The sequence below is a fragment of the Ammodytes marinus genome (genome assembly GCF_949987685.1).
Source record: "Ammodytes marinus genome assembly, chromosome: 15".
Lineage (NCBI taxonomy): Eukaryota > Metazoa > Chordata > Actinopteri > Uranoscopiformes > Ammodytidae > Ammodytes > Ammodytes marinus.
In genome coordinates, this window is record NC_137219.1 from 8,958,905 (window position 1) to 8,982,281 (window position 23,377).

Sequence of the window (23,377 nt, forward strand, 5' to 3'; positions counted from 1 at the left end):
ATAGAGAACAGGAGGCTGAAACATTTGGCAACAAACAAATGTTCTTTTCTTTTTTTAAGTCTGTGGTTAGGAGTGTATCTATTACCACGGACATACAGGCATTCAACACATTGCTCAAACTTTAAATGACTCATAATGTTTTTAAGCTAATCTGTGCACACAGAATGGAAACTACAATGGCTAATGGGCTGACCTGCCCACAATACATTACACAACCCACAAGGTATTGTTACACACAGGTAATTACGCACAAAACCAACACACACACCATGCCACCAACCACACATCCGAACACACCTTGATAACAACTATGCCTCCAGGCGTCACATAATATTAAAGGGTGAGGATCATCAAATTATTAGATTTAAAAATGAAAATCCAACAGAGAAAAGCACAGGAATACTAAGAATCAACTGTTATTTTTTTTAAACACTGTTAATTCTGTATCAGTTCCCAAACTGACATCATGAACATACCCTTGACAAATGTTTTGCAAGAACACGCACACATTGTAAAATACATTCACACAAATCCCAGTCTTAAATCTGAAGACAGGCAACATGCCCGATGTCTACACATAGAAACACACACACATAAAGACGTACTATTTAGTGGAGTCAGAGAGCTGGTACTCTCTACGGCGGTCATAGGCCTCCTGGATCCCTGGGTCGGACCACAGGCTTTTGATAGCTGCAATGAAGTGAAAGTCAAAGCCATTGATCTTCTCAATGTCCACCTCCTTCACCAACATGGCGTTCGACTGAAGACACACAAGAAAGGGAAAAAGGTGAGATAGAGAGCAGAGAAAAGTCAAGATGTACTGAGAAACGGCAAGAAACAATGGGGCAAACAAATAAACTCAAGTAGTTCCTAATTTCCTAAGATTTTCAACTAAAGATATAGGAAAGGTAACTTTCTTCACTGTCTGTTTGGAACTGGCAGCTGATCCTAAACCACACAAATATTGTACTTATTTCAAATATAATGTTTCTGCCAGACAAACTAAAGGCATCACCTCTTGTGCACCAATAGTTTTCCCCAGGAAATATATCCAAAACACACATTTATTGGTCAAACTGAAGAAGAAAAAATGCAGACATTTACATAATAAAAATGGGCCCATACATCAAGTGTGCGTTATGAATGAAGTCCTCAAACGAGAGACACTGTACAATGGTCAGACATGTAGAATACACTAAAGACAAACGACCGGGAGAAAATAAGAAACTCCTCGAGTGGGACATAACCTTGATATTGTCCATTCAAATAAGCTCAAGAGCCTTGTGCTTTACGTTAAAATTGCCTTGTACTATGAATTACGCTATCCATATACCCTCCCCAACTTCTTATGGTTGGGGAGGGTGTGTAGATGTGGGACAAAATTAAATTTTCCTAATGTAATAATGGTCTTCTAGCACAACTATTATTATGCCATTTACATATGCATCTTATATCTGCACTGTAGACTGCTGCTTTAAACTAAGTGTTTCCATTCCGTCTCTCTCGTGTACCAGATTATCACTATCCTCTTCAGAACACCTGCACATGGATACTTCTAATCAATACACAAACTTTAAGATATACAAACCAATTACCTTAAAATGGCTTACATATACAGTTTGCCTACTAGATTTACACTGCAAATGTATCATCTGAAATATTGCGACTTTTATAAAGTTTGTCCGATGGCCAACTTTGCTTTGGGTTAAGTGAACAAGAACGCAACACAATAACATCTAAGACAAAGCAGAAATGGAACTGATTTCCTGCTACAGCACATTTTTTCAGAACATTTTGTGATTCTGTGTTGGTTTTGAACTGAGGGATCCCATTAAGACAATTAAACATATATTTGAGAAAAATAAAGAAGCTAAATATTTGCCGTTTATATACAGTCCCCTCCATAAGTATCGGAAAAGTGAGGCCAATTCCTTTATTTTTGCTGTAGACTGGAAACATTTGGGTTTGACACCAAAATATGAATATGAGACAATAGATCAAATTTCAGCTTTAATTTCCAGGTATTCACATCTGGATCTGATACACAACTGAGAAGATAGCATTATTTGTAAAGGAACACCACATTTGTAGGACAGCAAAAGTATTGGAACAGATGGACTTAAAATAAATGTAAGTGAATACGACCTAATATTTTGTTGCAAATCCTTCACTTGCATCAAGCCTGTGACCTATTGACATCACAAAACTTTTGCATTCTTCTTTTGTGAAGCATTTCCAGGCTTTCACCGCAGCCTCATTCTGTTGATGTTTGTTTACTCTCTTCAGTCTCCTCTTTAGCAGGTAAAATTCATGCTCTATAGGGTTTAAGTCTGGAGATTGACTTGGCCAGTCTAAAACCTTCCATTTCTTGACCCTGATTAACTCCTTTATTGTTTTTGCAGTGTGTTTTGGGTCATTATCTTGCTGCATGATGAAGGATCTTCCAATCAGTTTGATTGCATCTTTCTTAAAATTGGCAGAAAAAATGTTTGTGTAAACTTCTGAGTTCATTTAGTGTTGCCATCATGTGTTACATCATCAATGAAGATTAATTAGCCCAGCCGAGAATAATTCATGCAAGCCCAAGCCATGACATTGCCTCCACCGTGTTTTACAGATGAGCTTGTATGTTTGGGATCATGAGCAGATCCTTTCTTTCTCCAAACTTTAGCCTTTCCATCACTTTGGTAAAGGTGCATCTTGACAACAACACAGTAACACATGATGGCAACAGCAAAATGAACTCAGAAGTCTACAGAAACATTATGTCTGCCAATTTAAAGAAAGATGCAACCAAACTGATTGGAAGATCCTCCATCATGCAGCAGGATAATGATCCGAAAAAACTGCAAAAACAACAAAGGAGTTCATCAGGGGCAAGCAATGGAAAGTTTCAGACTGGCCAAGTCAATCTCCAGACTTAAATCCTATAGAGCATGCATTGTACCTGCTAAAGAGGAGACCAAAGGGTGTAACCCCCCAAAACAAACAGCAACTGAATGAGGCTGCGGCGAAAGCCTGGAAAAGCATCACAAAAGAAGAATGCAAAAGTTGTGTGATGTCAATGGGTCACAGGCTTGATGCAGTTATTGCAAGCGAAGGATTTGCAACAAGATATTAAGTCTTATTCACTTTAATTTATTTTAAGTCTATCTGTTCCAATACTTTTGCTCTCCTAAAAATGTGGTGTTCCTTTACAAAAAAATTTATCTTCTCAGTTGTGTATCAGATCCAGATGTAAATACCTGGAAATAAAAGCTTAAATGGTGATCTATTGTCTCATATTCATATGTTGGTGTCAAACCCAAATGTTTCCAGTCTACAGCAAAAATAAAGGAATTAGCCTCACTGTTCCGATACTTATGGAGGGGACTGTATTATATGTAGAACCAGACCTGCAAACTCATAGGAGGTGAAAAAGGTGACAAACACCCGTCCCTTCTAGGGGGGTCGGGTGTTTTTCGCTGTCCAAACGATTGGCTATTGTTAAATATCATTCACACAACCAGAGTTCTCCACTATTGCCTCCAATGTCCAGCTGGGTGAAAATAATAGCCAGCTGAGATCCTGACCCTCCTAGGGGGGTCCGGGGGTATGCCCCCCCGGGAGATTTTTTTTAAACTTTTTAAAGTGAAATGCATGAATCTGGTGCACTTTGAGAGGGAAATTAAGAGGCTAAATCTGAGGAATTTTGTGTGAACAAATAATTTGGAGACACTGGGTCGGATGAATTAGAAGCTTCTTGGATTTTCCATTAAAATGTTCATTTAAAATAAAATATTATGCAGGGTCCTCTGGGTTGGGCTTGGTGCTCTTTTTCTTTTATGGGACATATTTCTCTGTAATATAATGAATACATTTAAATGCAGTGAGAGGAATGAAGCAGAAGAACTCTGTTGTCCAGCTATCTTTTTTTCCACAGATGAGGCTGAAATAGGTTATACAGTGCATGGGCATCTGAGCCCCATTTCCAAATGGTAAATAAACTCAATACACACTGGACGTGAACGTGACGTGATCAGTTAAACTTGGATTACCTCCCAGATGAACTGATTAAATTATTGGGCTATTAACTAGGCTATCTAGATCAAAACATTGTATTATTTTTTTTGTATGATATAATAATATGATGTTAATATCAAACACACAAACTAAAAAATAAAAATAAATTGGGGGGGGGGGGGGCGGGGCTGTCGGTCGGCTCTGATTGTGAGCGCACTGCAGACACTTCATTTCTGCAATGTGCGCTCATTAAACTGTCAGCTTCACTTAAGAGTCCTGTGTGGGTCAACAGTGCAGTGCAAACTATGCAGCATAAAGTTATAACATTCGTCTACGACCGTGATGTTAAATCACCTTCACACAAAGTCTCCGCCCCAGCAAAGCAGCGAGTCGATCGCTGTGACGGTGAAAATCACCGGGACCCGGGAGACCCAGTGAGCGAGTGAGACGCCGCTCAGAAAAAACTCTGTGGTTTGATGGATGAAATCAGTCGGGTATATCCTGCCCGTTAACTTTGTCTACGGGAACGGCTTCCGCGATCTTTTTCTACGTCTCGAGTCTAACAGAGAGCCATGTCGGCAAACGGACAGCGTGACTAAATACAGTGAGCTGCGTCCCTCCGTATAGTTTCTGTTTCAGTAGGCTGTTACATTAACCTCTGAAACATTGACAGTGTTTAATCAAAGCCTCTAATTTTTTATTATCAAAAGGGTTTTGATTGAGACTTTTAGCCAATTCTAAAGTCTGAACACACAGCGGCAGCAGTGATGCTTGTGCCCGATCTTAACGCTGATTGGACAATAGGCTACTCATGACGTCTACCAAAGATGTTTTATTGCCAAGATAACGATATTCCCTTGTCTCACACTACGGTAACTCGCCCACAGTCCAGTCTGGGAAGCGCTGGCTGACTTCTCTGGCAGCTGCCGCTACCCCCCCCCCCTCCCTCCCAAAAACAAAAACTCTTCGGATCTATACGATTCACGTGGGTCATATATTTTGATTCTAAACGGCGATTTTCGCCGAAAAGCGACGAGTTTGCAGGTATGAGCCATTCTTATTACTGATCCTTGTGAAGGTGCGTACGTGGTGGATTTCTGTCCTATTGAGTCGCGGACTACATTCACCTCCGATACCAGGTGTAAATCAGTCCTCGATAAGAGGCTCACAATAAAAGGCCGGCAGGGCTTTGAGGACTGGAAATGAAAACTAAGAATACAGTAATAGACTATAATTATGAAGTTGTATTGTCCTTACACCTCCGGTAACTAGTTCACAGTTCAGTTGTTTTATTTATTAACAAGGATGCCTATGTACAAATATTCAAACAGCCTATTTCTGATTGTGCATATAATCTTTGGTGTTACACAATTGCGATGGCATTATGTATAAAACAATGTGTCGTGTACATGATACCAGATTTAAAATGTACCCCTTTAAAGCTGTACTACATAACTAAATAACAGGAATTTGTTGTGATTTTATTGACTGCTCTGCCATGTCAAATAGCCGAAAAGTTTTCCAAAGCGTGTTTTTGGTGCACAGTAGAGACTTAAAATAGCATAAAGAGAAAAAGTGTAGTCAGTCAAAATTGAGAGGAATGGTTATTGTGGAGAAAAATATGTATTTTTTTAAATTAAAAAATCTTACATAGAACATTATAGATTTAAATAATCAAACCCGACTCTGGAACAAATAACTGGCAGGACGAAAATATTTACTATTTTTATTTTATTTTATTCTGTGGGTCTGTCCTTACCCGATTCTGTTCAAATTTGTAGGGGATCTTGAGGGTCTCGGTGGCGCGGATCATGGACTGCATGGAGGTGAAGATGTTCTGGTAAACGAGCCGGATGAAGCCTCTCTTATCCTCGTCTGTGTAGCCGGCGCCATGGATGATCCTCATCTGCTTGATGAAGGTGCTCTTGCCACTTTCTCCCGTACCTGAGAAGAACACAGTTAAGAGACTGTCAGCAAAGTGACGGTGATGGCTTACTAACACAACGTATCACATCCATAAAATAAACTGTGTCCCCACAAAAAAGACCAAGAAACAGGAGAAAAAGGGTGTTCATTTTTAAGCATTTATTTCAAACCATATTTCATGTTACTGAGAGCGTTATTTGCCTGACAGTGTTACTTGCCTGATACAGTCAACACAGAGTACAACAGCATTACATTAATTCATCGAGGATACCAAGAGAAGGTGGCGGAGTTAATGAAAGGTGTGGTGAGATTATGTACGTTCTGCTTCATAGAATGACATGGAGTCTAAGGAAAACATCAATTAAAATGTCACTTTTCAGAAATAGTCATAAAGTCCCTTGTCACTTTCCAATTAGAGTAATGTATATATTATGCAGCATGTGTAACTAATCAATAAAAAGTTAGTGCTAAGTCCTTGTGTAAAGGATTTTTTGCACCTAATATAGATGGCCCCCTTTACTACTACTGCTACTTTATGCATTCTTTGTCCAATAAGTATAAACATACTTTTACACATCAGCATAAAGTGGCGCTTGGGTGATATCACTTTTCCCCTTAATATCTCTGGATGCTCACTTTTCAGGTCATTGCTGGATTTATCAAAACATACAGGTCTTTGTGTATTAAATATCACAGCCTTTTTTTTCTCAAATTTATAGACTTCTTGATTTCTCTATTTATTACATCACAACGTACAAATAAAATTACATATACTGCGATGAGGATATTATGTGTGCCCACTCCTAATAGGAGCTAAATCACCATCTCCTCCAATTAGTGGATAACTCATTTTAAAAATCAGGCTCCTCATCTGTGACCCTAGACAGATGCTCAATGAAAGGCCAAAAATCGCAAAAAAAAAAATTTTGTTTATCTGTTGGAGTAGGAATTATACACATGTTCATCAAAAAACAAGTCAAATCAGTGCAACATGGTACAAATGAAGGCAAAGCACTGAAAGCAGTGGTCTAATACTTGACTCAAAACTTATTTAACGTCAGATGCCAATTAAGTCCCGTTTTTCTCGCATTATGAAATCCTTCTACAGAAATTCCAGGTTGATTAAATAAACCTGGTTACGAGTGCTGATATGTCAAAAAGCTTCTTTGTCAGACATCAGGATGCTATCATGTTGCGAAAGAACACAAACGAGAAAAGAGAAATGCTTCCAGGGAGACGAGGAGTTTTATTTTTGGGGGGGGGGGGGGGGGGAATGCGAGGTAATTTAATGAAGATTATTAAAGACAATTTGCCCTACTTTCAGGATCCAAGGCTAAACGGCCTCTGCCAAAGGGGTGACAGTAAGGGTCGTTGTCAAAAGGCTGCATTCCTTCAGTGATCCTCCTCGGCCCTCCTGTGTCCATATCTGGCTGCAAGACCATCGCAATATTTCAAGTGGTGTCAGGTTTCCAGATTTACACAAATGGTGAGGAGCCTAAGAAAAGGACTTGGCTGATAGGCACGCACTTTGAAAGGTTTGCTCTGCTTCCATTCACCCAAATGCCCATGATTTTAAACGCAAAGGAGTCACAATCTCTGCATCGAGTATAACACACAGCCAAATAAACCCCCATTTGTAAGAGGGTGGGGGGGGGGGAGGTTTGTTGGGCCTAACCCACATTTCACACTGACCCTCAATGTTCTACATGCCCAGAAACACCACCCTCAGGCCAAATACACACAAAAATGAAAAAACCGCTGATGGCATTTCAGTCTTCAGTGAAATAAAAAGGGATCCAGCACATCCATAATATCTGCAAAACTGAAAGGGAAAGACGAGGAGGGGAAAACACACACACACACACACACACTCTCATCTCACCACCACCTACATTCAAGGTTTTTGAAGAGCAGCCATATTTCCGTTACCATAGCAACCCCTCCTCTGTCTCCCTCTCTTTTTTTTGTTCCCGTATGTGTGTGTGCGCGTGTTTTTTTCTTCCTTTTTTTAAACCCCTCCCATCCACCCCTTCTCTCTCTCTCTCCTCCCTTTCGTAGCAGTAGCAGACAGTAAATATAACTGTTGGCCCTGCAGGCTTCCTCTGTGCTCTTCATCTTTTGGTGAAACACACAGAAGGAGGGCCTTGGCTACACAGAGTCTTATGGGAGTATAGGGGGGGTGAGGTCAGTACCACAGGGTTACTCACACCAAGGACTGTAAAACTGTATCGAGTATAAAGAAATGCCTTGAAAAAGGTGCAGAGTTTAATAACCTTTTTTTTGCGTTGTTGTATAATGGTGAAAGTTCTAGATTGAAACGTTCCGTCTCTCCCCCCTTCTGTTCGGAGAAGTTTGTCTGTTCTGTGCATTCTGTACTACTGTAGTAACATCGAGGTGCAACATGGTAGCATTCCCGTTCCTATGTAGATATTGAAGACTCATTGTATTGTAAAAAAAATAAAGAACTTCTACTTTCAAGGGATAACATAATTATTATTCTGAAAAACGCCATTTCCCTTTACACACTGCACCTTTATTGTCACTCAGATACAAAATGTGTGTTTCAGCACTGTCCATAAGGAGGAAATGACCATCATTCCAAGAAAATAACTCAGACTAGATAGACTTCTAATTTTTATAGTTTTTCCTGGATGAATCAATGAATTGCAGAAATTGCTACAGAGATTCCAAAACGGTAGTGGGCTTAATAAAAACTACAATTGTCCAGCAAAAAAAATAAGGTCAAGTCAAGCACAGAGATCGTATTCTTTGTGGATGGCTGTGGCGGAAGTGTCCTAGCAGTGAATGCAGACTGGAGCGAGAGGATCACTCTCCGACTTGATGTCTGATTTATTTCTCGTGACCCCCGTCACAAGATCTCCCTCCGCTGTGTTCTCTTAACTGTCGTGTCCCTCTTTCACCAGACAACACACTACGAGCCTCTGTCTTCCCTTTTTCCTTCCCACATTGCACCAGAACCGGCTGCAACCACAACCATTTGCATGCCCTCACCAGCTCTCCCCCACAAATACACTATCTCCCTCCCCTCCTCCTCTTCGTTACAACCCCTCCTAACCTCCCCTAGGCTAGAAATATGCCTCTCCATTCTCATCCCTCTCTGTCAAGAATTTTGGATATTCATTACTAGAATCCATCCATTCTTTTTTGGTAATGACCTAGAAAAAGGAGGTCACCTTTTAATAGCTCGCACACGACTTGATAACGCTTTCTGTTCCAGGTAGCTACTAGAGTGTGAGCGTGTGTGTGTGTGTGTGTGTGTGTGTGTGTGAGTGTGAGACAGAGTGTGTGTGAGCGTGTGAGAGAGAGAAAGACAAGAGAGAGAGAGAAAGAGAGAGAGAAAGACAAGAGAGCTGAGATTAAGCCCCAATGCAACACTGCAAGGTAGGTACACTACACAGCCCACACACCAACACTGCTGGTCTTCTGTGGATGGAGCCCATGTGTTTCTGGAAAAAGAACAGAGCTAGAGATTTCAACAAAGAGAAGAAAATAAAATTGCAGTGGATAGGTGTAACAAGTGAAATTAAAACAGTATGACAATATTAAGAGCTATCCATCATGTTAAGACGACAAACCCTTCTGTATCCTCCATTGCCAGGCTAGCTTTCATAAGCCTTTACATAACATGACTGATGTCGGCTTGTGACACAACACCTGATGGACTTCACTGTCTTAGACTAAGACAGTCAAGGTTGTCTGTCTATATCTTATTGGGCATGCGTGTGTGTCTGTTCAGGGCCTGCATTGTTTACACTCTGAGCCCGTATCCTATCATTCTTCCATTGTGCTTTAGGTGCATGCTAGTAAAGGCCTCCTGCACTAGCATCCCTGCTAACCCCCGGCTTGCCCAGCTGCAAGGCCTGTCGCAGCTTTCCACGAACAAGGAGGAGGGGATTATCAGCATCATGGCTTACCTGCATGCAAATACACACATACATATAATGGGCCATCGGTGTCAACAGTGTTGGCTTATCTAGGTTTATGAACAGTCCTTTCAGGCAGCGTATGAAAATCCAATCTCAGCAGATTGAATACATTTGCATAGACAAAGCAGAGGTTAAAGTATTATCAAAACCCTGGAAAGATACTGTGTGAATCAGGCAGTCACAAGGCTAACCAAAATGTAGCATGTGTCTAAATCGCTCACTAAATTCATCTTGGTACTAACTGGCGTCTTTCAGGCGCATAAAGGAAAGGGATTGAGCCAAGGCAGCCTGGAGCTACACAACACACACACCAGCTGCCTTACCAACTGTGGACACACACAGATCCTGTGGTCAACCTCAAGGCATAGATGTTACCTTTCTTCCCTGCGATGGCCCATTTGCTTTCCTTTTTCCCGCAATGGTGCGGGCAAAGCAGACAGTACAGGACTCCAGTGCGAACACAAACAGACATAAAGATAAGGGAATGAGGACTCGGTCTCTATTGCGGCTTAACATGTGTTTCTTGCTGTCAGGACCTGGGCACAACACTACTGCATCTGCTGAGTGCTCCATGTGCGTGGGTGAAAATACATACATGCTATAGCATGCACTGCATATGATACACACACACACACACACACACCTAAGCAAAGGCTTTGTCTGTTCACCGGTGAGTATGCGCTGAGTGCTGTTCTGTTTGAGTGGGTGTGGGTGAGCAAAAAAGAAAAATCAAATACAGGCTTTATAAAAGATTTTGAGCAAGCAGCAGGTTTTAGTCAGCAACACACTCAGTGTGCTTAGCTGTAGCAAACTAAAACAGCTAACTCCTAGATGTTGACATTATTTCTTAAAACACGGCCACTTATTTTAGGAAAATAGAGATTAATAGAGATTGTGAGATAACATCGCTCCGTGTCCACACATGAACAGAACACCTGTATCACACATCTATGGTTCATCCATTTAGATGTATCCCCATTAGGTTATCACTTTACACAACAATTCTCAGCCTAATTTCAAGCCTAACATCCTCAGAAAAAAAAAGAAAAGTGTAAGCAGGGTCTATCATCATTCAAAAATCCAACTTTCAGCTGAAAGATGAAGTGACAGTAGTTGAGTCGGTGCAGTCACAGACACGTGGGGCCTTACTGTACACAGCAGCTGGTGGGAGTAAACAGGAGTGAACATGCCATCCTGTCAGCACAGAGGGATGAAGATACTGGCAGTGAACAGAGAGTCAGGCCACGTCTCTGTCCCGTCTGGGGAGTAGGGTAGCAGCAGTATGTGGGACAGTCACCATCTAGCCTCATTCACCTCCATACCTCTAGAGAACCAGCCATGACCCCATTTTTAGAACGTGTGTGTGCGCGTGTGTAGGGCTGGCTGAGGTGAACTGCCTGAGCATTAACTGGAAGCTAATGAGAGGACTGAATTACAGTGACTTGAAATGAAATCAAGACATTTCACATTGCATACTCTTGCAGTTCAATAAGATTATCCTGACTGGAAACTAGTTATTGTATTAGGTGTGATGGATACACTGGGTAAGGGATAGGCGAACTAAGGGGAAATATTTATTGATTTTGCATTAAAACTTCACAAAATGACATAACCAATATTTATTTTAGAGTGGTGTACTGAACACATCACAAATGTTTCCTTCATTTAAAAAATAAATAAATATCAAATTTTAATTAAGTAACAAGCAACGGCCCGTTTTTACTCACGCCTCTAGTTCCTGAAAATCCCGGCGAAACCATTGACTAGTGTAACACTGGGAGGACCGAATAATACGGGGGGGGGGAGGTAGTCACTCCACAACCGTGCGAAAAAGAATTAGCGTTGTACTGTCGTGTATTGTATTGTTCGCGGTATTATGATGGGCAACGAAAATGCCTTCTCCCCTCTGCTGCGTATTCTCTTGCCATAGCCGTTCCTATGACCCATGATGACGTAGCGGCGGAATATTACAAATTGTGCATTTAAACACCACCCACAAAACCCACTGCAATCAGGCTTAATGCGATGATCAAATATGTGGCCCTACATGCAATGCATCATCCGTCACACTCAGTATGGTATGCATTACAACATTTCTAAAGAAACACAAGTATCACACAGAGTAGTTGAAATGTTTCCAAGGCCTCACACATAATGCATGACACACAGGCTGTCGTTATATTTTTGTCTCCCTCTTTTTGACTTAAAAAGCATTTAAATAAACCCTGAAAAATATACAAATAAAAACAATTAATTTAAATTAAAAAATATGAAAAATTGGCCTCTACCAATATAATACAACTGGACAAGATTTGGGTAAAACTGGTTTATAGTAAATTAATATTTTTTTTAGTAGTGTTAAAAAAGGTATCACTGTGTCTGCACCTCCATCAAATTAAGCTCCTCTTACCAGAGAGAACAGACTTTCCTCACATTACTTTTAATATAAACTCTCAGGTCACAGAAGCAGCTTACTGAATGACAATCGTTAGCAAAACATTTCCATCCACAGCACAGCTACAAATCCCCAAGCGGATGTGCTCAGAAAATCAGGTATGGTTGTTCAAGTGGTATCAATAAAGAAGCATTTACAATTATCAGATTCTCATCTACTAAAACTACATTGAGAATCAGTGACAGCTGACTGTACATTAGCTTGATATGTCAGTATTGCTGCATGTCTGCCAATAAGTGACAAGACATATCTGTACAGAAACGCCAAAAATAAGTCAACCAAGGAGAAGTTTATTTTTCAACTGTAAACTATCCCACCCCTTACATTATTTTTGTCACAATTCTTTATTGAAGAAATCTTTATCAAAATGTCATATTTCATATTGTACAAGAAAATATTTTGTTATCAGATTCCCTGAACTCTCAAAGAAAAGCAAAAGGCTGTCTCATACTGATTTCCATATTAAAAACTGCTAGATCCGACCATGATAAAGGGGATTTCAGTAATAACTGACCATCCACAATCCTCATAGCTACACACATTCAACGGCATTAAAAGTACTTTGCTCTGACACACACACACGAGGAGTAGAGCTAGAAGATCCCTATTGCCATATATGATCAAAATAAAGACGGCTTGGCAAGAGAAGGAAGGTCAGCAATAAACATCTGAGCCTAAGCCCCGATCCTCCTCCTGGTTCAATCAGACTGTTCCTCTGAAGGATGTCTTAACCTGGTATCAAAACGTACAGCTTAGACAAGAGGGTCAACGAGAACCAATTCAATCAATGAGGACTTGGCAAAGGACTGTATATTAAACCTCAGCCTGGGATGCATCTTGGCTGTTGAGACAACTTTTGCCCCAGTTAGACCCCCATGTTAAATGCTTTGCTTGATGAATTCTCCGATGACCAAAAATGTCTTTCTAACGTCATTCTAGAGATCCTTTTTTTTTTTTTTTTAACTGAATTGCCAGACATTCTGTTCCTCACATTTCATATGAAACACACTTTTTCATGAGTTGGCCAATGCCAACTGGTGCACCACTGACAGCTTGACTGGGAACTTTAAGGTTTACCTCGGTCAGCACTTTGGGGAAACCCTAAAGCGTTTTGCCCTTCCATCTCAATTTACTGACCGTTCGCTCGCTCCAGCAGTTCATTTACCCGATGCAGCAAAGGCCACAGCTCCTGGCCCGCTGTGTTTTGACCAAGTAGAGGCAAACCACTGGCGTGTGGAGCAGGAAGCTGGCAGTATGGCCTGATATGGCCCTCAATGACAGGCATCCAGACTGTGGGCACTGCAGGAGCACTGGCACAGTTGAGATGTTCTGACCAAGTGGCTGTGCTTTTGTAGCTTTTAGCCACAAAACTAAGCCTCACATTCACCCTCACCGTATTCTTAGTCTGGAAACTTCCCGTCTGCGATTGGCATAAAATGAAACCAAAACTGCCATGTTCAGACAAAGCTATTTTGGCAATGCTACTTTGCCATATAGTCAACCTTGCCAGGACAGAGAGGGAGGGGGGAATTAGTGTGAGAAAAACACTTTGTTGGGGGAAATGCTACAAGCAGCAATGGCATTAGCTCCTCTTTCAATCTAGAGCTGAAACAATTAACAGATGAAGCATTTAACTACTATTTCGATGATCAATTATCATTGGTAATTTTGCAGGCAAAAATGTTAAAACACCTTTTCCAGCTTCTCATATTGACTATTAGCAGCTAATTGTTTAATATTACTGTAAACACTATAAGCTTTGCATTTTGGACTTTTTACTTCAAATTGGGGTAAAGAAAATTGTCATTCAATTATTTTGTGATTACATTCTAATTAACCAAGATTAATTTTTTTTTGTGATTTATCGATCAACCCATCACAAATTAATTTTAAAATTAAAACAGAATACCTTCAACTCGTCTCACTGGAGAACCTGGGACTTGAAAGCTAATGGCGTTTTGGCTTTATAAATTACAGATTATCAGAGTTGTTGCGAAATCATGAACCAATAATCAATAACTTCATTAGTCATTCTGTTATAAATTCAGTCACACAAAATCTGATGCGATTTGATTTATGATACCTTAAAAAGTAATCAGCACCGCATGCCTCTACACTAAAGTATTTCAGTCCTAAAGCTAAAGCAGTCCACGGTTTTACTAACTAAAACTGGTGGGTATATTGCGTCGAGCCTTACTGAAATGTAAAACCCATCTCCTGTACATGCATTGACCTGCAGCGTAGCAACGTACTAAAGAACTCCAACTACTGAGATGGATAAACGTCCAGTGATTCATCCCTCCTCTTTACGATGCTCTTGATGGGACAGCCTCGGACAGGGATGGTATACGTTTAGAAACAGCAGTTGTCTTCTTCCGCAAGTGAGGTGTGGTGAGGCAGGGGGCTCACCGAGGGCCGTGGGCCTGAGAATAATGCTGGGGGGATAATAGGAGTCAGTGACATCTCAAAGTCTGTGCAGCGGATGTGTTTAACCAAGCCTATTACGACCTGCTCTAATCCTGCCTTACACGTCCTTATCCTGGCGTCCACTGACAGCCTTAACTCACACAGGAAGGGCCACTTACACCGTGAATGATTGCAGTTCTTCCCTGCTTTCTACCTTTCACACACTGACAAGTGGTTTTTTTTATGCATTTGTAGCAGCCAATAATGTTATTATGGCTGATAGCGTACTAACGTCTAATGACGTAATAATTTGTGCATGTTTATTAACTTATAACATCATGTGCAAAAGTTATTGGCAAGTTACTACATTATCTGCCTTTTTTAACAGATTGGCAGCTACATACATCTGCTGCCACAATCAGGGATAGACTGGAAATACTAAAACACTGGATGCAAAAGCTACACTTGAATTGATGCGGAGTGTTATGGACTCTAAATATCATGCAACCACTCAGTCAACCTAACCCTTTATTGATCACCTGGCAAAAGAAATATGATTGCAGCACACAGGCAAACGATTTCAAAACTGCGACACAAAAACAAACACCCCCTTTTAACTTGCTCACCTTGGACGCCAGGTAAAAAGGAGTGCAACAGCAAAGACTAAAATGTATCAGACAGAATAGAATACGTCCCATCAACGCCCGGTACGGCTCTGGTGTGGCCTACTTCTCCAAGCTGAGGTATTCAGCGGGGAAATGAAAAGTAGACACACATGTCAAATAACCAGGGCTGCTTTAGGTGGGCAAGAAATGGGAGCAAACGTTTTGAAACCAAGGAAGCAACCTAGATAATTCTAATTGTCCTAAAAATGGACACATGCATTTCTATGTTTTTGTTTCCTTCCCCCACAGGAGCTTTTACACTTATCTGCTGGTAGGTAACATCCTGAACATGTTGAATGTTTATCTATTACAAGATGTATGCACACACAAAATGCATTTTCCTGAGAGCGATGAAATTAAGTGAATTTATGATAAAAGCTTAGCCTATTGTTCCTTTGTGCATCCACAGAACTATGAATCAATGCAGCACAGAGCAACTTATTCAACAGCAGCTCCCACCTGCCCACACACCAGCTATAAAAATAGCTAACCTACTCAGCTAGACTACAGGATGAGGGGGCAAATCCCTCAGTATCCTCGTCCTCTGGAAGGGGTAGATTGCGTGCACACTAATAAATAAGAGAACATTATAAAGTGAAATGAAAGGGCAATGTCTAGCTGAGGCACCTGAAGCATAGTCCAGTTGTACAAATGTTATGCAACCAAACACTGCTGCTTCTACGATCAAGTGACCACCTTCACTGTTTTAACCACCCTGGTACTTTTGAAGCGGACTTACAGTTTGGCTTGGGTCAAAAATGTCAAACTGGGCCACTGTCAAGCATGTGGTAGCCTGCAAATGGTGACATTTTAGTTAACTTCGATGCCAAATGAGCTGTAGTCGACTCGGCACCACCACCAATGCAAACACGTACAGTCGAATAAAAAGACAACAGTATCTGTGGCTGACCACTTCTTGCAGACGTGCACCTGGACAGGCCTGCTGCTAACACGTTTGAACTCAACAAGCTGCCAAGACGAGCCACGCATTTCAAGATATCATGCCATAACGTCTAGCTAGCAGCCTTAACTAGTAGTAGCATATTTGCTAGCATTGCCAAGAAGGCCCAAGATGGGTTAGTTTCCCCCTATTAAAAAGACACAAGACGTGACAATAACAAAAAACACAAATGTATTGGGAGAATTTCGCATGCCAACATACCGAGAAGAAGTAATTTCAGCTCTCTCCTGGAGTCTCGCTTGTCTCGGCGGAGTTGTTTGTCAATTTCTGCATTGATTCGTTTCGACTCCTTCGCCTCTTCGCTCAGGCAACAAGCCATCATGGACTCCAGAGTCATCCCTTCTGGTTTTTGGCAGCCCCGGTTTGGACGGGACCCGCTAGCACTCGCCCACGGTTTTTCAGCGTATCCCGAATCCCCAAGTCCTCGCTTCTGAGTCGGGCGAGGAGGTAGTGGTAGTCTGTCTTGACGGATAGCTTGATGTATGGATGGACGGACACCGTGAGGGAGGAGGGCGGGTGTGTGGAGGGGAAACTAGCTAGGGGCCTCGCTGTCAAGTTGTCCCCCCAGCCGAGAACAACTGCGACTTCACAGCACAAATCACGGAGAAGATATCCGGACGAGCCGAGGGAGGGAGTCGGAAGACGGCGGGGCCTCACCGAGATGCTCTGCCTTAATACGGCTAATGTGGAGGAAAATTACTGCCAAAGATTAGCCACTTAACACCTGGTTTATACCACCAACCCCCTGTCACTTGGTGTTCCGACTATATATATAAATATATATTTTTCTTTTCGTCTGTCACTGTCGTACAAAAACTGTCTTCACAAAACTGCAGTGTCGCGACATCGAAAAACCCGTAGCAGTCCCTCCGACGTTAGCTAGCTAGTTCACGCTAGATTTAAAAAAAAAAGTAGTAGTCGTCGTTCCTAGTAAGCTAACATTAGCGTGGTTACCGTAATTGCACTATCCGCGCCGCAGCGATGCGTCCGTTTGCTAAGTAACGACATTAGCTAACGTTGACTAAATTATACGTAACGGCTCCGAGGACTGCCTTCGCTAGCCCGCTAGCTAGCTCACTGGACGACGCCTCTGCTAACGTTGCCAACCCCGCAGTGATTGAAAAACAGCGAGATGGTTGAAGGAATTTGTCCGCCTAGCTAGCGATAGCAGGGCAGCACCCCCATCACATCCTGACACATTTTGGTGTTGACGGTAAAATATAAGGCTTCTGCTACCACAGCCCTGAAAGTAAGGGGCTAGGTAAAATGAATGCCACACCGGCGGCTCTAGCCAGAGACGTTTTCGCTGCAAACAAGCTGGCTTTTTTTCTGGGTAGCTCGTCGCTGTGAACAAGGTCGGCACACACACCACCAGTCTGATGCCAAGCAAAGAGGAGGAGATACCGTGGTGTTGAGTGACAGACGGGGAATTGCTTGAAAAGGGTTTGTGACAGACCAATTGAGTGAACGAGGCGGGTCCTCGGGGTGGGCGCAGGACATAGTTAGGTCGATGAGAAGATGCAAAAGCCAATATGCAATATGTGAAACAGGAAGAGCTGATATATTTCTATCTATCCATTAATTCAACCACTTGCTGCCTATATGCCGCACAATATTCTTCACTGCTGTTTAAAGAAAAATCTATCAAAGTGTGGTGCAACACACATTTCAAGGCATTTCAATTGGTAGACAATCCCCAATCACTTAATAACCTGCAGTATAATGCAAGCAGCATCAGGGACAAGACAAATTATTAATGACGAGTCTATGGTGGTAGTGATTGATAGCAGCGACATCTGCTGGCGTACAGTTGCATGTAACATCGGCTCAGTGCTCACTCAGTCAATACATCCAGGAAACAAAGGAAGAAATATGTTGTATCTTAATCTGCATTCCACATAAACACTGAGCCGTCTCATCCCAGTTTCCTTATTTATTTATGTATATCCATCTATCTGGTTTATTTTTAGTCCCCTTTAGAAAGTACCTGCTAGTGCAAAGTAGTAGGCTACTGTGCAATATTGGTTTCTAGGAAGGTCACAACATAATTGTGTACTGTGCATTTTCCACAACTGTGTTTTAAATGTTCACATCTACATTGGTTATAAGCATATGAAATAAGGCAGCACTCAAGATGAAACCCTTTACAAACAACCAAATCTTTATGCAATGATGCCCCACATAAACATTTTAAATTAAAGGAGCAGTTTTATGATGTATAAAAAAGGTCTATTATACAATACATCTACAGTATATCAGTATATATATATATATATATATATATATATATATATATATATATATATACACACACACACACACACACACACACACACACACACTATGGGGCAAAATATAATGATGGCACCAAAGTAAAGAAAGACCTGTTCCTCTCAAAAGTGCTTTTCTCCATGGATGTTTTACAATTCAAGGACATTTCAGACTTGGTTTGCCAACACGTAACAAGTTTTTTCAACGATTCTGCTGTTCAAAATAATCACAGAAGAGGTTTCGGACCCCCTCTGCATGACATTGGTCCATACTGGTGGAGAGCAGCTGCCTGTGGCTGGGCTGAGGGCTCTCTGCCTCGGCCACCTCCGCCGGCCACTCTGCCTTCAAGGCGTCCCCGTGGGCCTCACACACGTTGTGCAGAATGCAGCAGGCCAGGATCATGGTAGGCACCACATCCAGGCCGCAGTCGTTCCTCTTGCTCAGACACTGCCAGCGGGCCCTCAGCCTCAGCAGCGCCTCTTCAGACGCACGCTGCGCTCCAGTGAGCCCCCGGTTAAAGAGCTGCTGAGACTCTGTCGGCACCGTGTGGCTCACCCTCCTGCCCTCAGCCTCTGGATAGGCTTTCATCAGCCAGCTCTGGAGAGGGTAGCAGGCCTCCCCCAGCAGAACATACCTAAACACAACTCATGGTCATTAGTTGTGTATGAGACGTATGGTGTAATACAAAAACATTTTGTACATATAGGAATGTACAGTATCAGGATGAAAACCAAATGATGTGTTTGCTTCTTTATTAGAAAGCACAGTGAGGTCTCTAAAGCTTTTTTTTCAATATGTTATTATTTTTATTTTGAAAAAACACTATATACCAAGTCATGTGGAAAATCAAAAAAATCTTTTCATCTAGTATAATACAATAATAAATACTTTTTTGGAATTATTTAGAGAGGATAATATTTTTCTGGAAAATTCAGTATTATTCAGTCATTGTTGTTGCTAATGTGAGGGTACTTGAAAATGTATAAGCCTTTTTGGGATGCATCTTTGCCAATGGATCTCAGTTGGAGTTAATTAGCATGTGGAGTACAACAGTTTTTGTTGAGACTATGCAACAGATAAATGCATGTTATTAATCTGTACATTCTTTAAACCTTGTCTTTGATTTTACAAAGACTTTCTCAAACCATTTCCAAGATCATTTGGAAATTTAGAAAAAAGGGTGTAGCTATACTAAAGATACAACATGCAACTTTTTAACATTTAAACAAAATAAGATGGAAATGGACAAAACATCAACAAACTGTTAAATATTTCACAGACTGAGTCTATCTAAGCCTACGATTAGGTGCTGTTTCAAGGTGGCAAAGGCTGGATGAAAACTTTATTGACATAAAGGCAATGAAGGGTAAAAACTAATAATTTACTTCTTAACTTGAGGTGGATATGTTCATAAGGATGTCCTTAGGCCTGAGAAAAAATCTCAGCTTCATGTGACTTTACCTGAGGGGTTTTCCCATGAAGATAGGTGGTGGTGCAGGTGACAGTCCACCCTCTGCAGCGGTGGCCCACAGCGAAGAGTTCTGGAAGATGTCAGCTGGGTCCGTCCCACCTGGGAAACTGGCACACACATCCCAGAATTGCCCCCGGGCATTAACAGCCACCTGAAATGCCAAAGACACAGAATGAAGAAGGCAATAAGTCCAGATCTAACTCAGGACCACTAGTGGGCATGCATTTGCAGTAGAGTAGGCCTACTGTACTAGGGCTGCACGATATCAGGAAAACATGGGATATGCGATAACATTGTTGAATAATGCGATGACAATATCACTTGCGCTAATTGAACAAATACTTAAATATACAGTGTTAATGCATTTTTGCTTTGAGTTCACAGGCAACCCAACACAGGGCCCAGACAGTAAGTAGCCTATGCTTATTATGAGTGCGGTGGCTTTCACGGCGTTCACATCATTGCCTGTGGCGATACGCTACACTTGCTGGTCATGTAAATCCAAGCTGGGTAAACACGTAATCCAAGAGCTATATTTTCACGTCGATGCACTTTACCACCTCAGCCACGGTCGCTCCATGGGGGGGCGGGCATCTAGAGCAGTAGAGCCTCATCTGTTTGGCCAAAAAAATATACCTGCAGACTGCAGAGCATGAATGCATGGCACATAGAAAAGGCTATCATTAATTGCAGTTCAAAGTGTCTCTGCGATACGTAGAGTATACCGCGATATCCACGTACGCGATAACGATACCTTTTTTTTAAATATTGTGCAGCCCTAGAACACATGGATGCCTTTCGCTACCTGAGACATCACAGAGAGCCAGCCGGCCGGGTTGGCGTAGTCGGACGCGTTGTTTGACGGGGTGATGATTGCGGTGTGGAGCGTTGTTACCACAGCGACGCAGTGAGGGAAGCCCCAATGGGAGAGGAAGAGCTGGGCCGAATCCTCCAGCTCCTGCTCAGTGGGAGGCCGCAGGTAGGTGGAGCTGAGGAGAGCCACTATGGCGTGACACATGTCTCTAACACACCTGCACACGGTGGACTTGCCCACGCCAAACAGTCCGCTGATGGTGCGGTACTCCACGTTGGAGGCCAGCCGCCACAGGGCCACAGCCACGCGCTTCTCCACGGGCAGCGCCAGGCGGAAGCTGGTGTCTTGGCGAGCCAGACGGGGCCTCAGCATGTCGCAGAGGTAGAAGAATGTATCCCGGCTCATGCGAAACTTATCCAGCCAATCGGACGGACGGAATTCGGTCATCACCACCCGCTCCCACCAGTCAGAGGTCGGAGTGGTGCTCCAGGGGCGCGTGCGGATGCGGCCGTTGGAGCGCATACCTCCTGCTATCATCATCTGGGGAGGAGAAGATTAGAGTTAGAATAAAGATTTCCTTTGAATTCATTTCATCAATAATAATATCCCTTGTTTATTTTAAAGTTTGAAGAAAAAGCTATCTGCGTTTGTCATTTCTAGAATTTTCCATGCTTTTTTCCTCAATGTGAAACAGTTTGGTTGCTTTGACTAGGACAAATTCTACCAAATGTTATATCTGTAATTTGAAGTACACTAACAATCTTTTTTTCTCTTCTCTTCACACAGTGCAGATAGAAAATACGTCAAAACATACACTTTTTCTATGTCTTTTTGGCGAGATCTATGCACAGTAGCTTATTTCCAGCTTTACTGTATCTTCATTATAATTCTACATTTTCTAGAATTTAATCGATTAGTTGGTAGACAGCAAAAATGTGTCAATTACTGCAACATTCTGGTCCAAAAGAATATAAGATAAATAATCTTTGAATTGAAGTACTTTTCTATGTTTTATGTGAGTGTAAATTAATTTAGTATTTTGGCAAGACAAGACATTCGCAGGTATTGCATTGGTCTTTGGGAAATTGTGAGAGGAAATGTATGCAATACAATTGATTGATGAATCAATCAGCAGAATAATCTATGATGAAAACACTTGTTAGATGCAGTTATATTTAGTTATTGCACGCTTAAGGGTTAATAAATTAAGTTTGATTGAAAGATTTAAATTTAGACAAAACTCTGACTAGTGACTTCTGAAGTCTGTGTTCAAAATATGGCTTAAGGTCTCTTGTAACATTTAGTTTCTACTTTTATATCGTATATTTGTCCATGTGTATTTGATCATAGCTTTTTTAATTAGGTCGTTTAGTAGTATTGTTATTGGCTATAAAAAGAGACAGGGAGGGGGGACAGACCATGAGCATCCTCCTCTGTCTCTGGAAGAAATACTGCCGATGTCTGATGCGTCTCTGGATCTCACTGCGCCTCTGGATGTTTGCGTTGTTCAAGTCTCTCCTGCGCTTCAGCAGCATGTAAGTCATGAGAAACATCAAGGGCCGCAGCTGCTCATCTTCCTCCATTTTAGGTAAGTTGAGCCGGGAGACAGCCCGCGCCAGATGTCAAGTCATGGGACAAAAAGTAAACAAAGCAGGCGTTGCTTACTGCTGCAGCTTCTGTTACTTTCGACCTCAGCTTCCGCATTTCTTCCTGTCTGTGTCAGACTGTCTGACCAACTGAGCGGTGCTGCCATCTTGTGGCTGAAAAAAGGTATACAGTAGTAACCTATAAGGACATCAAATGAGAGACATTTCCATTTGACTGTGTTTTTAAATGTGTGATGTGGCCATTTTCTTTGCACCTCTATCAATGGCAGTCAGGAGATAATAATACAACGTTTAAAATAATGTGCACAACTCTGTTCCTCCTGTGTTTCTTGTTTATTTCCAATAAATGTGTTCCACTACAATGCCTTCATCAGGAGAGCACCATATTGACAGAACTGGATTAACAGATTATTATACAAAGGTCTTAAACAAGACATTAGGAACACTTTTATATAACCGCAACACAAATTATACACCTTCACAGAACAACAGCCTCAAAAATAACACAAAATTTAATCCACAGCCATCTCAACAAAACATGAACAGGGTAAATTAAAAAGGAGGATTTAATACAGGGTTCAATACAGAGGGGTGCTCTCCTATAAATCCATTTCATGGCAACTGCTAAAACAATTATGGAAACTGTCAGGATAAATACAGATGTTTAAAGGAATACACTTAGTACTTCACACAGCATAGGAGCTGCTGGCTAGTATTGATCATATCTTACACTTGATGTCTGTTATTGAAAAGTTCAATAACAGACATCAAACTATGTTTTACAAGCAGTACAAACAATGGACCCATTGGGTTATTGTTAGTGCCAGCAGTGTTGAGAAGAGGTAATATCTG

At 41.7% G+C, this 23,377-nt stretch overlaps 2 protein-coding genes across 2 annotated transcripts in view; both read right to left on the reverse strand.

Moving 5' to 3' along the window:
- LOC307261760 (guanine nucleotide-binding protein subunit alpha-11) overlaps window positions 1-17,721 on the reverse strand; it is a 30,402-nt gene extending 12,681 nt beyond the window's left edge. The window contains exons 1-3 of the mRNA XM_080042364.1: window positions 16,564-17,721; window positions 5,762-5,946; window positions 606-760 (exon numbers count right to left, since the gene is read on the reverse strand). Coding sequence (XP_079898490.1) covers window positions 606-760; window positions 5,762-5,946; window positions 16,564-16,699 — 476 coding nt within the window. The 5' untranslated portion in view covers window positions 16,700-17,721. The remainder of the gene's footprint in view (window positions 1-605; window positions 761-5,761; window positions 5,947-16,563) is intronic.
- A 975-nt stretch (window positions 17,722-18,696) lies between these two features.
- On the reverse strand, window positions 18,697-22,592 carry LOC307262035 (uncharacterized protein). The gene is made up of 4 exons (XM_080042770.1): window positions 22,337-22,592; window positions 20,910-21,458; window positions 20,095-20,255; window positions 18,697-19,267 (listed from the first exon to the last, which is right to left on the reverse strand). The coding sequence occupies exons 1-4, from the start codon at window positions 22,499-22,501 to the stop codon at window positions 18,835-18,837; spliced, it is 1,308 nt and encodes a 435-aa protein (XP_079898896.1). The 5' UTR covers window positions 22,502-22,592; the 3' UTR covers window positions 18,697-18,834.
- Window positions 22,593-23,377: the final 785 nt, after the last annotated feature.